General features: G+C 38.5%; 2 protein-coding genes across 9 annotated transcripts in view; one reads left to right on the forward strand and one right to left on the reverse strand.

Annotated features, from left to right (window-relative positions):
- Positions 1-478: 478 nt before the first annotated feature.
- emc1 (ER membrane protein complex subunit 1) lies at positions 479-11860 on the reverse strand. Its single transcript, XM_085393949.1, has 22 exons — positions 11719-11860; positions 11126-11253; positions 10973-11038; positions 10773-10866; positions 10558-10686; positions 10251-10377; positions 9927-10085; positions 9577-9744; positions 9200-9271; positions 8830-8928; positions 8477-8573; positions 7745-7861; positions 6960-7159; positions 6594-6743; positions 6163-6324; positions 5814-5933; positions 5564-5701; positions 4199-4372; positions 3799-4009; positions 3574-3658; positions 3357-3486; positions 479-1488 (listed from the first exon to the last, which is right to left on the reverse strand). The coding sequence occupies exons 1-22, from the start codon at positions 11808-11810 to the stop codon at positions 1309-1311; spliced, it is 2898 nt and encodes a 965-aa protein (XP_085250075.1). The 5' UTR covers positions 11811-11860; the 3' UTR covers positions 479-1308.
- Positions 11861-12809: 949 nt separating this feature from the next.
- ubr4 (ubiquitin protein ligase E3 component n-recognin 4) overlaps positions 12810-15541 on the forward strand; it is a 58886-nt gene continuing 56154 nt past the window's right edge. For all 8 annotated transcript variants that reach the window (XM_085394662.1, XM_085394669.1, XM_085394663.1 and 5 more), the window contains exons 1-2: positions 12810-12951; positions 15361-15458. In XM_085394662.1, coding sequence (XP_085250788.1) covers positions 12827-12951; positions 15361-15458 — 223 coding nt within the window. In that variant the 5' untranslated portion in view covers positions 12810-12826. The remainder of the gene's footprint in view (positions 12952-15360; positions 15459-15541) is intronic.

Consider the following 15541-nt stretch of genomic DNA (forward strand, 5'->3'; position numbering starts at 1 on the left):
CATCCATCTATAATCTGGGTTCAGGTCGCAGGGGTAGCCCAGACTTCCCTCACCCTGGTCACCTCTTGCAGTTCATACAGAGTTCATCTCAAGCCAGGTGGGGAATATATCTCTCCCATGAGTCCTCGATCTGTTATGGAGGAACTGAGAAACCTATGAACATATATATTTTTATGGCATTAGGGTGAAACCAGGCTGCCATCCCATGTCTAATTGAACTTTCAGGCACTACATAATAAAAAAGCACATGTTGTTATTTAGAGTGGATCATGTCACAAGCACCTGGAATATTGAACTAATAATAATAACACTACTAATAATACTATAATACTACTAATAATAATAATCAAAAGCAGAGAGTTGGTGTGACCGAATATAGGTGGATGGGGGCAGATGATCAGCTGTGAAGAACCCTAAAAGGAGCAGCTAACAGAAGAACAACAACAACAACAACAATAACAAACTAAAGCGCTCAGAATGGAGTTTTGGGAGAAATTTTAATGGAGCATCAACAGTAGCTATGTGGAAAATTTCTCATAAAAGTATGAGCTACAAGATGAGAGATGTACATAAAAGAAAGGCTACTGTCTCTTCCCATTCCCTTGGTTCATCATGTGATGGTGGCAACAGTGTAACAGTTCATTTGGTGGTTTTCAGACATCTCAAAAAACCATTTCTTGTACATGCTACATTATCACCTCACAGCTCATATTCACAGCTCATTTGCCAACAATCCAAACGGGACTGGAGTATCAAGGTGATTCAGCAGGCTAAAAAAAACCCAACAAACCCTTCCACTATGGTACTGTTCGAGTTCATGCTCACATTCACGCATTTCTCCTGACTATTCCCTCAGCTCCACATTTGTTATCGCTTTATATTAGATCAGTCCAGTGATGCAGAAATGTCTCAAAAAACAAAAACAAAAAAAGGCCCAGGAAAACTAAAATAACTGTCACATGAGCAGAAGTTTTCAAGCTCCATAGTTTAATAAATTGGCCGGTTTTATCGGTTCATAATTAGCTGTGTTAAACATTTAATCGAAATGACATTTCACAAAAGAACAATTATTCTACTATGAAATAATTCATTTTTGCAAAATAAGTTAAAAAATAAACACAAAAACTTTTTGCTAACCCCTCATTTCACCCCCTCCCCACTGTCCCCTCACCCCTGCAGTTCCTTATGGGCCTTATTGAACTTTGACCTGTGTTCTTGGACAGGCACGGCCTCAGCGGTCTCATCTCTTGGAGCCGAGGTCCTTTGTGCAGCCACAGAGCTGGCAGATGTAGGAATTTAACCGTCGCCTTACCGCCAAGCCCGGTTGAGCAGTTTAACTTCTGCCAGGCGTTTGCTGATCATGGTGGCAAAGAAAAGGGCAAGAAGCACGCTACTGATCAGCATGTAGTCGTAGTCATCTTTTAGTACGTCGAACTGCTTCGAGGGATACACACGTGTCTGGTAGATGTCAAGACCATATGCCACAACCTAAAAAATAAAATAAAATTGTCATATTAAGATTTTATTTAAGTGGGGAGGAAAACCAAGTGGTGGCAATACATTTCCAAATAAGGAATCATCTACAGCCCTGTTTCCAAATAGTAGTGATGTGATGAAAATGTACATGCAATGATTTGAAGATGCTTTAAATTGGACGGTAAACAAGAAAAAAAAATGTTCTGAACTCATTTTGAATTTGACGTCAGCAACACGGGGAAGGGGCAAAAAAACAAACAAACAAAAAAAAAAAAAAGACTGGAAAAGTTGCGTAATGCTATACCAAGAAAAAAAAAAAAAAAAAAAAAGATCCGGTGGAACATTCTCACAACTAATTAGGTTACTGAGTAACATGATTTGCTATACAAAAAAAAAAAACATCCTAGAGAAGCTGAGCCTCACAGAAGTAAAACCAACGAGGATTTCACCATTTGCGAAAGACAGAGACTGAGTGGGCAAACGTTTTTTTAAAACCACTGTCAATTTAATTTAAACTGGGGGAATTTCTCATCTATGGCAGATGATATTAAAGGATCCAAATAATTCCTTGTAAGTGGGGAAGAAAGTCAAAAGCAGATACTGAATAGCCAAGCTTTGGTTAAAAAACAAGACAATATTCCATTGTGGAAAATTGTGCATGAGCTCTACTGAACATAGTTCACTGCTGCGTCCACAAAAACAAGTTAAAACTCCACTATGTGCAAAAAAACCAAAAAAAACCCCAAACATAAACAAGACGCAGGGGCCAGGACATTTGCGAGGCCAAAGCTCATGTAAGATGGACTGAGGCAGAGTGGAAAAAAACTGCTCAGTGGCATGAAAAATCAAAATATGAAAATATTTTTGGAAACCATGAACCTGGAATACTACAGGCTTAAAAAGGGACCAGTGGGTTTGCTCTTAGTGCGTGGCTCACAGCTTGGTAATACGGTTGGAGAAAACGTGCACAGAGCTTGTGCACTAAATGATATGAAAATCTCAGAGCAACATGCCCAGAGTCTTTTTTCCAGGGAATGTATCAATTATTTCAGGATCACAACTCTAGTAAAGTACGCCATTAACTTTTGAGCAGCTGAAATCAATATATCTACCAAGGATGGGAAAACACTTCACTTTTAAAACAACAGCGTTTGTTTCCCCTCGGTTATGAACCCCATAGAAGAAATGATGCAACACGATATTAAACATGCTCCGATTGCCACAGTTACATGTTATATCCACTCACTGACCACTTCATTAGTTACACCTTGCTAGTACGATGTTGGACCTCATTTTGCCTTCAGAACTGGCTTAATTCTTCATGGCACAGATTCAACAAGGTGCCAGAAACATTGCTCAGAGATTCTGGTCCAAGTGGCACCTGGTGTGATCTACTCCTGCTTTAGTCCATCTCCTTTAAAGTTCGATGTGTTGAGTTACTGTTGCTTTCCTATCAGCTTAAACCACTCTGGCCATTGTCCTCTGACCTCTGACATCAATGAGACATTTTCACATAGAGAGCTCCTGATCACTGGATATTTTGTTTTTGTTTTTCAGATTATTATCTGTAACCATACCACATTCAAAGCCACTTAAACCACCTTTCTACCCCATTAAGATGCTCAGTTTGAGCATTACAATGCTGCCATGTGATTGGCTTATTAGATGTTTATGTAAACAAGTAGTTGAACAGGTGACCCAGTGCGGTGGCCGATGAGTGTGTTGTTCAACCAATAAAATTTCTTCATTTCAACATTTGATAGGTTGTCTTTGTACCATTTTAAACTAAATATATGTGATGTAAATGATTTTTAAACCATTTTATTTTAATCTTACACTGTGCTGTCATGTGCTTTTCATTACTTTGAAGGCAGACTTACCAGGCAGGTTGACTCCAGTCCAGACGGGGAAGTGTGAATACCTCGCACTCTTGATATACTCTGATTGTAGTTGATAAACCACTCTGTACGGATCATTAGCTCTGGAGCATAGGGTATCAGGTTCTCCTCACTGAAGATCAAGTTAACAAGTCAGACACATAACAGTAAAGAAAAATCTGACTTTCATTTTCACACTAAGCCTGACTTGAGGACTGACCGGCTTTGCTCAGATACTATTTCTGGCCTTCGTGGGTCGAGGAACATCTTTGGTAATGACAAAATCCCTCCAGACGGCAAGCCAACTATGACAAAGCAAATTCAAACAAACATATTACAAAAAGGGCAGCCCGGTGCTGAAAATACTTTTTATTTCTAACATATTATGTAATAACTAAAAGCCAAAAAACCACAGAAAACAGCAATATAACCGAGTAGCACTTACTGAGCAGATGGCGGCTGGTGATGCCCTTTTCAGTCAGCGTGGCCTCCATGGTAGAAATGGCGGAGGGGAAAATGTAAGACTGCTGGAGAACCTGAGGAGCGTGTGGCCGATCCAGCGAGCTGAACACAGTGCTGTTGTAGAGCTCCATTCCTTCATACAGTTCAATTACAGAGAACTCGTTCCTACGTGACTTGGTGCTCCAGTATTCATACTGCGGAGTCACACAGGGGAAGGAGACACAATAAATATAACCCTCAATATTTCTCCTTTTTTCCTCCATTTAGTTATGTGCTTTGAACAAATGGCCTTCAAACTGTAACGATGCAAAAAGCAAGACAACAAAAGGTGGTTGTAATTATTTCAATCCCTACACATGACTGTAGCAAACAAGCGTGCTCACCACCACCCAGTTTTCAGAATGCACAATATGCACCGGTCCTCTGGCTTTTCTCTGAACAGCCTCGTGGATGATGCGACCGGTCACACCGTCAATCAGGATGATCCCGACAAAGCTGCGCTCCTGATGCGTGTCTGTGCTCTCAGTCACTACAGCCAGTAGATTGGGGTTCAGGTACTATAAAAATTAGTTAGAACACAATTGGACATTTAAATTAATATAATAGCACAAAAGTACATATCTCGTTAATTAAGATAAATTTGTTGTCAAATGAAGCAGAGCCTCACTCAAGCTACTTTTGGGCCACTCCGGATGTTTGATTTGGCAGAGTTTTACGCCAGATGCCCTTCCTGACGCAAACCCAAACTGGGATTTGTGTCTCCGGCTGGAGTCCAACCAACAACATTTGCTTGCCAAGCAAATGTGTAAAGTGCAAACCACTACAACCAAGTAGGACCGCATTAACGCACTGACTTTTTCTTTGTAGCAGGGAAATAAGTTGGGGGTTTTTTGTACCTGGTTTCATTTATGAAAAAAGGTTGGAAAATAAATTTTTCAGTCCATAAACGAGGGTTCTTGACTATGTTAAGCTACATTTGCCTTCTCAGGAATCTAGCTTACAAAAAATATGACCGGAAATACTTGCAACAAGGTCTCAAATATGGCAGTCAGCTGGCCATCAGCCTATCCAGATCAACAATTCTAGTAAACCTCAAGCACTACTCGATGTACCGCTATAAACTGTCCTAGTGAATGATTTCTAATGTGTTTTTATCCTCATCTTCTTGTGCTACTCTCTGAAATAATGAATGCAAGAGCACACTTCACGGGTGATTCATAAATCACAACAAAGGCAACAGTAAGGAGTACTAGCAGTGAATTCTTACTAAAAGAGGGCAGTCGAAGGGAGAATGTGATTCACTGGGAAAACAGTGACATGGGTTACAAGATTTCTTGGAAAGATGAGTTTTTAGTTTACGTCACAAGACGGGGCGTTACCGTCTTTTAGCGCAAAGAGGGAAAACTGAGCCAAAACAAACCAAAATCGAGCCAGAATAAAGTCAATAATATAAGCTTAACCAGAAGGATTTGAAGCTTTCTTAGTTGTTTTCACTTGCATACTTCAAAGACATACAAGTGTTTTTGTGAAATCATCACTGGGAACTTGTTCCTATCTTTGGTATGACTGTGTACATTAGACAAATTTAGCTATTTTACTGTTTCTTTTATTGTTGTAATTTTAATGTTTGTCTAGAACAGATCTATCTTGTAAATGAGACACTGAGTCACAATGGGACTACCTGTATAAATAAAAGTTAAATAAAAATAAATTTAAAAAAATGTGTTTTAAAAAGGATGTTACGGTACCTTATAGAGAACACTGCGGTCTCCCATTACTCTTCCTTGCGAGTGGACATGCTCATTAGGCCTTTTCCCTTTGACAGAGACAATCCTTTGTATCTCCATTGGAATGACAACTTCCCAGATCTGCTCAGTGGACAAGTCCTGAGAACACAAAATGATACACATGAACTTTTTCTGTCTGTGACTTGGGTATAGTTTCATGACGGTTTCCTGTGAGAATCAGGAAATGATGCGTTCAAAAAGTTTCACTTGCCGTCCTTAGTCTGTAACCAGAAAGTCTTCCCTGGCTGGAGTCAACAAGATAAAAGAATATAGATGAGGCCATTTCCTGGAGCTGCTGCAGTACGTTCTTCGTAGAAGGAAATGCAGAAACCTGGGAAAAAGCGAGCAAGATGAATATCATTTGTTTGCAGGTAACCGACAGCTCACACAATGCCATTGTTAAACAGTGTTCTACTGCCTGGTGGTCATGCACAATATGTAAACAGTATAATTAATGGGACATAGAGTCGTTATGAGGCAGCATGATGAGTATTCATACAGAAATGGCTTCGAGATGCAATATAATGAGAATGTGTAAATGTATACAGTTTGCTACAAACCTTGTACTGATCATCAACTAGAAGCAAAACTTTAGCATAATCCTGGTCCATGAGTGGCAGCAGGAGTGACTGAAGTATTGGCTGAGGTAGAGCAGGTGGAGTCACATGACTCTTCTTTCCAAAGATGGGGTTAAACACATGCAGTGTGGTGAGCCCTGTGTCCTGATGACCAAAAATAGAACAAAGAAAATAAACCTTAATCACGTTTTACAGGTCAGGTCAGTACTTTATCTGTCAAGTGGGTATCTTTAAGATTTCTTTTATCTTTTACTGAGCCTGTCTTGTCTTTAAATTTGAAAACTGTAGGTACCATTTGGTCAGTTTTTTTTCCCTGCCAACTATTTGAGCTTTATCCATATTGTCAGCCTGCAAGATAAGAGCTTTGACACCAAACCTGAATCTCCAAACACAGAGCCTTTGCAATAAGTTACCTTATCTTTGATGAGCAACGTGCACTGCGGAGGATGAGGGAAGTGCGCTGTCGTTCGCTGTACCATCAGTTTGAACGCTGCATTCGATGGGACATCATTGAGGTAGTGCCTCCATAAAATACTGCCAGTCTTACTGTCAATCCCAAAGAGCTGAAAAAAGGAGAAGAAGAAAAGAATGAACCTTGCAGGAAAAAGTGAGATGACTAATCTGAATTTATTTATCAGTGTTTCAATTCCCTTCAAGCCTGCCTGATTTTAGACAAAATAAACCAAATCTAGTTTGACCACAACTGTGCGGCGCTGCTCATCCTCCCTGAAATGCTAACAAACCATTTCTAAATGACAGGATAAGCTTTAGTTTCATACTTTTCCAGATGCAGTGACCATAACCATCATCTTCTGCAAGTTGAACTCATCTCTGGACAGGTTTTCGATGGTGACCTCGTTTTTAACTTGACTACGAGGCTTGCGTGCGTCATAGAACAGCTTCCAGAGGTGAGAGATCCAGGCCTGCAGCAAGATGAGCTGAGAGGACAGCCTCTTGAACACCATAGACATCAGCCCATCTGGACAAACGTAAACAAGAGCACAGATGCCGCTAAGTGACCTTCCGGGGACTTGACTCAAATTTTTAACATCTGATCCACATCATGTTTCATATCTTAAATACAACAAACGTTGCGAGAAACAACAAGGACACAGGGATACAGGTTTTATTTCAAGAGTGAAATAAAATGAAGCAAAGGGTTCAACAGAGGAATGGTTCACTGAATGTGAGGAAGTCCTAACCGTAAGACAAGGAATCAAGTTTTGCTGAAAAAAGGCACAGATTTGTTACCTTGAATGGCTGAATCCATAAGCAGCAATAACAAAAAACAGGACAAAAACAAACAAAATGAAAGCAGTAATATCAACACACATGTGAAAGATATGTTTGAAACTGGAATATAGCAAATTCGCCGATTTGATAAAGCAGCTGAGTTGTTTAAGGAAGGACAAAAGCAAATGCAACAACCCTCAGAAATGATTAGAAATTCTAAGTTATGGAACCATTAATGGAGACACCATCCAGTTCTGCTGAGTTTACGCTTTGTAAAGGAGATTTACATGACTCCATTCAAATACAGCAAAAATTTCGGTTTGACATTTACCGGCCTTTTTGCCGAACTCTCCCTCCAGCTCAGCCTGCGTTCCAGTGAGGGGCAGATCCACCATTTCCATTGTCACCACATCTGACAAGGCCTCCTCTCTAGTCCACATCACACGCCCTGGAAAGCAAGAATCATTATTGTTCTGCAATCGTTTATTCAATCTATTTCCCACACCCTGCGGCTGTATGCAGTTTGTGTTGACGCTTTCCATTAATTATATTATGAGACGCGTTTTTTCATCATTCTTGTGGAAAAGACAGGACTGTAGGTACATTATGAAATCTGTCCACACCGTGGTCAGATGTTGGCAGCAACCATGATGATTAAGAGGTGGGATAAACCAAAAATATTATCATGAGGCACTGCACAGCTTACAAGTCTATGCGCTTTGGGAAAAATGTCCAAGTTCTCAACACTAAACAAACACGCAGACTCCTCACTTACATTTAATTTGCCTACTGATTGACAGAAACCCACCGCAGTCAGACCACAGTATGAATATTCATGACGTTTTCATCCCTCTGTTTGACCTTGCTAAAACACATTCCAGAAAAAAATAGGGTGTCTATTCTTCTTTTGCTCTTTTGAGTACAATGAGAAGGATTTTACTTTGGTTAGCTTTAGTAAAACTATAATTAAAAAAAGTCCTGCAGCATCAATAGCTCTGCTCACATTAACATCAGTACAGCCTGAAAGCACTCTTTCCTTGCTTCCTGTTTTTGCCGCTCATACCTGGCTGTTGTATGAAAGTGAGTGTGTGGTCCTCTGTTTGCACCATGGCCCTGTAGCCTACAGAGTCATCTTTTTTCAAGAATGGCTGTATGTAGATCTGAAAGAGAGAATATAATTTACTTCTATTGTAAAGCCATTACTAACACACTACGGGGCACATTTACTACTAAAGTTGGCATAAAAAAAAAAAGAAAAAAGTACTGTCTATATTTTCAAAGAAAGCCCAGAAACCAGCATGTCTTATTTTTTCCACATCATACTGAAATGAACTGACTGCACCTGTGTTTAGAAAACTCTGCCTGCTCTGAAAGGCCATAGTTCCCACAGTACCTCAGGAAAGAAAACTGACTCACTTTCTCTGGTTTGCCACCATTAGGATCCATAACGAAAATCAGTGTTGTATCTAGAAGTCTTCGTCCAGTTTCAGCACTAAAGAGGTTAATACTGCAGGCCTATGGGAAAGAAACAAATAATAATCTCCCAATAAAAAATTGTATTTAAAAAAAACAAGACACAAAAACCCCAAAACACACTTATAAGACAGTTTCCTGAAAGACATGAAAAAAAAACTTACAGTAACAAGTCTAACCTTTACATTAAGTAAATCAATATGTGTATTACGCATCTGCCTTCTAAAATCAAATGCATTTATGACTAAGAAAACAGCTAAAACACATCAAAACCCACACATAAATCTAAAGGTGAAATATTACTTTAACTCACAGTTTTATTCTTGGGGGACATAACAGCAGCAATGGTCTTCTCTCCAGTGGTTGCAAAGGAAACCAGCAAGGCCTACAACAAACAAAGGATATAGCTCTGTATAATACAACAAAAGACATCATGTTTCTGTAGAAAAACAATACATTCTACAAAATGTCACAGGTTGGAAAAAAAAAGGATCGTATTTGGCCGTTTTTAACAGTTATTATGTTTGACATTTTCCCAGGGCAATAAAATATTTTGGCAAGGATGCCAAGCCACATTTACATTTTTGCAGATATTTACTGATGTTGGCTGATATAGCAGAACAACTGCAATACCAGGACAGGCTAATGTTTTTGAATATGAAACAAAAATATAGAGAAAAGCTTACGTACTGGCTTGAAATCCCTGAGCGTAACTATCTGACCATTGTTGAACTGGAGAAGCAGGAAGTTATCAGGGCCGAGCTGAAGGAAGAACTCAGACAGAGGCTGATGGGCTGAGTTGGGCTGGTGAGACACCAGGACCGGTTGAAAGTCTGGAGCTACTTCAAGTCCCAGTGACTGTGAGAAGACAAATAGGAGAAGACTGTAAAAGAAAAACTGTGCATTTACAAAGGAACATATAAGAACACAGAAGTGGAGAGCTGAGAAAGAGAGAGGCAGAATTTAAAACTTACCCAATCTAAAGCAGAGGACATACATGGCAATTTTGTACATTAGAAAGGTTTTTGTTAGAATCATACCTGCAGGGGGATCTGGGTCATCTGTAAATCATCCATATTTGGGTTTAAGTTGTACATGTACAGCGATGGAGTTGCAGAGTCTACACAAATCAGCACCCCCTGACCAATCACTGCACAGCTGGCCACTATGTTGGACAGCCACGGAGCTTCAACTGAGATCTGAAAACATTACAAACAAGAAACTCACAAAAGTCATTCTATATACTGACCACTGGTTCAGTGTTTAAGTTAGTTTGTTCTTTAACAAATTACCTATTTTATATACATTAAATTTACAGAGCATAGGCTGATTTTTTTAATACTATCATTAATAAACAGGATTACCTGCTTGATTATTTCTCCATCATCAGTGCTGTAAGCAATAATAACAATGTGGGAATGGGGAACAATTCCCAAAGCATAAACTTCACCATTTCCTCCAGAATAAACAGTCTGGTAATCCACAGTCTCACTGTGGAGAGAAACAGAAGGTGACAAACGTTTCATAATAAAACTACTGTTTTTGCAACACTGTGTAGTATTTTCTACCAAAAAAAAGCCTTTAAGGTGGTAAATGAATTCCTGTGTAGATTTATGTTCATTGAAACAGAGAACATCAGTACACAAAATTAACATTAATATAAAAACATACCTATCTGGTAGATTTTCTATCCATTTTTGATGGCCATTAGAAAGGTAATGGAGAGAGATAATGTTTTTTTCCAAAACAGCCACATGTTTCACTGTGCCTTGCTGTCCCACTAGACATGCTTTCTGGAAACTTGAACATATAAAAAGCAACGAGGTAAGATTTAATCAAATAAATGAATAAATAAAGACCATTCTTAACCTCAAGGTAATAATCACCTTCCAGAGTCGAGCACAATTTCCCAGTTCAAACCACCAACATTGACATCCCAGGATCGCAGCAGGCGGCCATTGCCAACCACTAGGATCGCATCTAGGACACAAACACACTTTCATCAACTGGAGGAACTTTAAAAAAATCTTTAAACTTTACTGCAATTCAAATACATGATTAGAATCATTACAAAAAAATAAATCACCTTGTCCATGGTGCAAAAGAGCATCAATGTTTCCTTCGGGTCCAGACTTATCAACATGTCGCCAGACTGTAACAGACATTGATAACAAAGTGACAATAAAAGACTATACCTAATATATGAGAACTTCGTCTTTCAAAGGAACAACATACTCACAGAGTTCCCCGGTCCTTGTATTGAGTGCGGCAAAAACATTATTCTCTGTTGCTACAAGAACCTTTTTGGATGACTGTACATGTGTGTCAAAATGAGAAAAACGAACCTTGCCTACATACTGCTGCCTCCTGTGAAACATGAAGAGAAAGCACAAGCACTCAGACTGTCATCCAGCTCACCCATGATCATAGTGACACCATTGTTTTAATGACCACATGGATCCAATCCCGGTGCAAAGACATATTTCTCAAACTGAAAAGCCGAAACTACATGACACTGGTTTATTGATTATTATCAGATTGGCTACAACGTTTTCCTATTACCTTTAAATCACTTTCTATCGCGTTTCACTTGCTGAATTTAGTGGGACCAATGATTTACTTAATGTATAAACCATGGAGATATGTACACCTCCTGAAATTAACTACCAAATTTACATTTGTTTGTTTGTATTCATTCTGATGTGTTTTGACCTGTTCTCTCATTCAAAGTCCACCGATTCGCAGTTAGCTGCTTTGACAGGTGCTAACATTAGCATTTCCACATTAAAACATAATCGGCACACATTTGATCGTTCGCTTGACTCCTCTTACCAATCAAATTTTCCTACTTGGTCCTCAAACACAGCATCGACAGCATTGTATAATATGATACACTTAAGCCAAAGCAAAATTAGCTTTGCCATTGCTGCAGCAGCTCTGACTTGCTCTTCAACGGAAGGAGGAAGTCGGAAGCCGAACGACTTCCTTTTTGTTCTGCGATGGAGAAGTGCTGCCCCCTAAAGGTTGTAAAGGTTACAGCGTCGGTCCTGGTAGTGACCTTTCAGATTAACAAATATTCATGGATTGAACCAAATCCTAAACTGAAAGAAAAAAAAGAAAGCAGATCACTATTGAAAAAAATAGTGTAAGACCGAGATTAATTCATGTGTGGGAAAATGTGTGATGGGATCAAGTGACAGAAACACAAATGATAAAATTTAAAAATAATGGTACCACAGGGGATAATAACAGGATTCAGGTGGAAGACAGAGGCTGCACCCCGACACGTTAAAAAAGCGAAAAATAAAAACCAATTAAATAAAGAAAAACGAAGAAGATTTGTGTATTTAATATATTTTATCTATTTAGCAGTGCATTCTAGGCCTTGTGTGGTGCAGTGAGAAATTAGACAATAAAATATTTATTTTATTTTATTTATTATATGAATTAATATTTACTCTTTTTTTTTTTTACTTACTTGATGATCTTGGATAAAGTCCTGTTGGCTTTTTTGGAATCAAAAGGTGTCGTATTACTATATCCATCTATCGTTATACAAGAATATTAACATATGTGGATGAAAGTCACATAAAGTCAAAAACTTGATTATTGGTTTGTTGATGAAGTTAATATTAAAACAATAAAAAGATAAGTTAAACGCGGTAAAACAAAACAAAACAAAACAACCAATATGTAAGTTTTACTACTTGTATATGTAATTATATCACAAATGAATGAAGGGGAAAACATCGCTTTATTCGTTCCTGTAAAATGGGAACTATATTATTATACATAATTTAAAATGGGTTTAGAAACAGTAAACCAGTAAACATTTCGAGTGAAATGTTGGCAGGGCTGGTATCAGAGTGAGAGCGCCCCCAAGATTTACTTACACCAGTTTCTTCTTCCAGTAACTAGTTTTTTCTGTTAGGATTTCAAGATGGCGTCGAGCGGAGGAGATGGGGAACACGAATGGACAGCGGCAGTTCGGCCGCTTTTATCAGCTTCGTACACTGCTTTTGAGACGAAGGAGCTACCTCAGCTTATTGGGTCTATAATCAACAGGTAACCGGTTAATTGTCAATAAATTGCAGGTTCATATTTGCTTGAATACTGCCTGTGTCCACCTAGGCGTAGGCTAGCTAGCTAAATTGCTAACCCTAGCTTGGTTAGTATAGTTGGATGGGAAACGATACCCATTTTGCTAACGTTAGCGGCTAGCAAGCTATTTAAGCTTAACTTGCACTGGCATGGAGTCAGCTCCAGACGTTAGCTGATATGCTAATGACAGCTAACTTACTCAAAATGCTATTTAGCGTTTTCTTTCTGCTGACTACAGAGTTTGAAACAACGCACGTCTTATGACTGATGGACATTTATCTTTAACGTAATGTCAGCGCTGTGCAAACGTTAAACGGTGTCGCAGTGTAAGCTTTAACAAAATTGCTTCATCATTAGCTAGCTAACACAAACATTAGCCGACAGGCTAACTCGGGGGGCCTTCCAACTGGACTGGCTAACCCTCAAACGCCCCAGCCAGAGTAATATTTGACTACGTCAGCTGACTTAATTGGGCTAAATTCAGCAACACTTGCATTATGAGGCGTAATCTGGGCATGTCATTAGCCAAATCACGCATTATATGGGTGGCAAAAATAGCCAGTCTGCCTAACGTCATCTGCTTGTGGTTAGGCTGGAAGTAGGCGGGGGACCTTATCTCTCCACTCATTTTTGATCAGGTGATGGTGGGTTACCGTCAACTTGTTGTTAGTAAAATTGTTATTTAGGGTTATTGCTTCTAAGACTTGTACTTTAGGTAATGCTGAATGGTTCTGCTTAACCACAAAGATGCTGGTGCAGAATGAACTTGTTATCTCGTTACAACATTCCCACCTATTTATGTTCTCATAAAAGTAGGAATATGTGATATTAGTGCTTTGCAAGTATTGTTGAATGATTTATTTGATTCCGTAGTTTTCCCTTGATTCTCTGTTTGTGGCGTAACATAAGCTAGTACACTGAAATAAAAAGCTTCCTAGTATGTCTGTTGGTTTCGTTTTCCAGTGCAACAGGCTGTATGCAAACATAACTATTACGAGGATTGAAAGTAGTGTTGTGTAGTTGAATTATCCTATTGTGCAGTTTACTATAATAAAAAAAATTAAAATAAAATAAGACTCCATTATCTATGTAAGTATTGGATAAAATGTTTCTTTCTTTCAGTTATGTAATTGTAACAAGCCTGCTTATTAGAGGCCCCAGGTGCTTATGTAAAAGTACTTAAAAAATTCCAACCACACCAAAAGCCAGTTCCAATACCAACAGCATAAACACACCTTGTTTCCTTACATCTCAAGTCCTAAAGAACTATTTCATTCTGTGAAGACAACATTGAAGAAGTAGGCTTGAATTGCTAAAGCTTAAATGGCATACCACGAGTTTGACCACACTGAGTTTGGTAAAGCTGGGTGATAGGTTTATAAATTTTGTGTTCTCACTGTAGCACACTCTAGCACAGATACCAGAATGGCCATGCTATTGCAACTTGTCAATAGCATGTTAGCAATAGCATTCATTTTACTATTTTAATGCTTTTTTGTGAAGGTCATGATTGTTTTTTGTGAAGGTTCAATTAATTATTGATAATATTGACTATTTGTTGCATATATATTGCAATTGATTGTGGTTTGATATATGAAATTTATCTTCTTTTTTTTTTTTTTTTTTTTTTTTAACTGAGACAAACTAATGCTCCTGGGAGATGTATCAGAAATGTTAATTAGTTAAGTCACTGAGGTGGTGTATACTGAAGAACAGTAATTATTTTGATGCTAACTTTTAACCAGATTATAAACCATTTAATAACCATTAAACCATTTTATTCTTTTATTTTATTAAAGGGTTGTGTTGACAAAATGTGTAAGAAATGTTAATGGATGGATGATAATAAATTATAATTATAAGAAGTCTGTTTTAAAAAGTTGAATTAATTTTTAAGACTGAATTCTTGCACAAACACATTGGACAAACTGTAGGTAAGCAAAGTTTACATAATTGCAGTGCCTCAGAGGAATCAATTTCACAATTCACAATGTAATGTCACCATAGCAACAGATGGAGCTGATTCTGTCTATATTTTAAAAGTAAGGCTGCAGTCAGCAGCTGTTTTCTTTATTGTTACTTGGACATTTAGTATGGCAGTTGATTTGATGTACATCATGAGAGGTTGCCATCTGTTTAATGTGACACAGCAGAACATGAGATTGTCCCGTGAACACTTTAACTCCCATCTTTGCACCTCTTACTCTTATTTGCGTGGAAGAATTAAGACACTAGTTGAGGAAAGGAGGAGGAGTTAGATCAAATCCACTCTGTGTCACTGTCCTATCTGTATTCTCTACCCCCTCCCCCCAAACAAACTAAAACAACCCACTATAAATGTTGTGTAAAAAGTCATATTTCCTTTGTTTGCAGTGAATCAGACATTCTTCACCACGACAAGCAGTATGAACCTTTCTACTCATCATTCGTGGCACTCTCAGCACATTACATCACCACAGTATGTGGACAAAGTATGTGTATTTCATTTTCTCCTAAGAGTAATAGACAAATTACTGCCACTCACTGACAATGAGCCAGAATCTTTCAGTGAAAA

The sequence above is a fragment of the Rhamphochromis longiceps genome, linkage group LG20 (genome assembly GCF_057381845.1).
Source record: "Rhamphochromis longiceps isolate RC_006_pf linkage group LG20, R_longiceps_female_GT1.1, whole genome shotgun sequence".
Classification (NCBI taxonomy): Eukaryota; Metazoa; Chordata; class Actinopteri; order Cichliformes; family Cichlidae; genus Rhamphochromis; species Rhamphochromis longiceps.

Bases quoted from the DNA above. Each gene is read 5' to 3' on its own strand.
- emc1 (XM_085393949.1), bottom strand. From the start codon at position 11,810: ATGGCAAAGCTAATTTTGCTTTGGCTTAAGTGTATCATATTATACAAT. The intron at 11,254-11,718 runs GTAAGAGGAGTC...CATGTTTCACAG, and splicing joins CAAGTAGGAAAATTTGATTG to GAGGCAGCAGTATGTAGGCA. The intron at 6,325-6,593 runs GTAACTTATTGC...TTTGGTCATCAG, and splicing joins CGTTGCTCATCAAAGATAAG to GACACAGGGCTCACCACACT.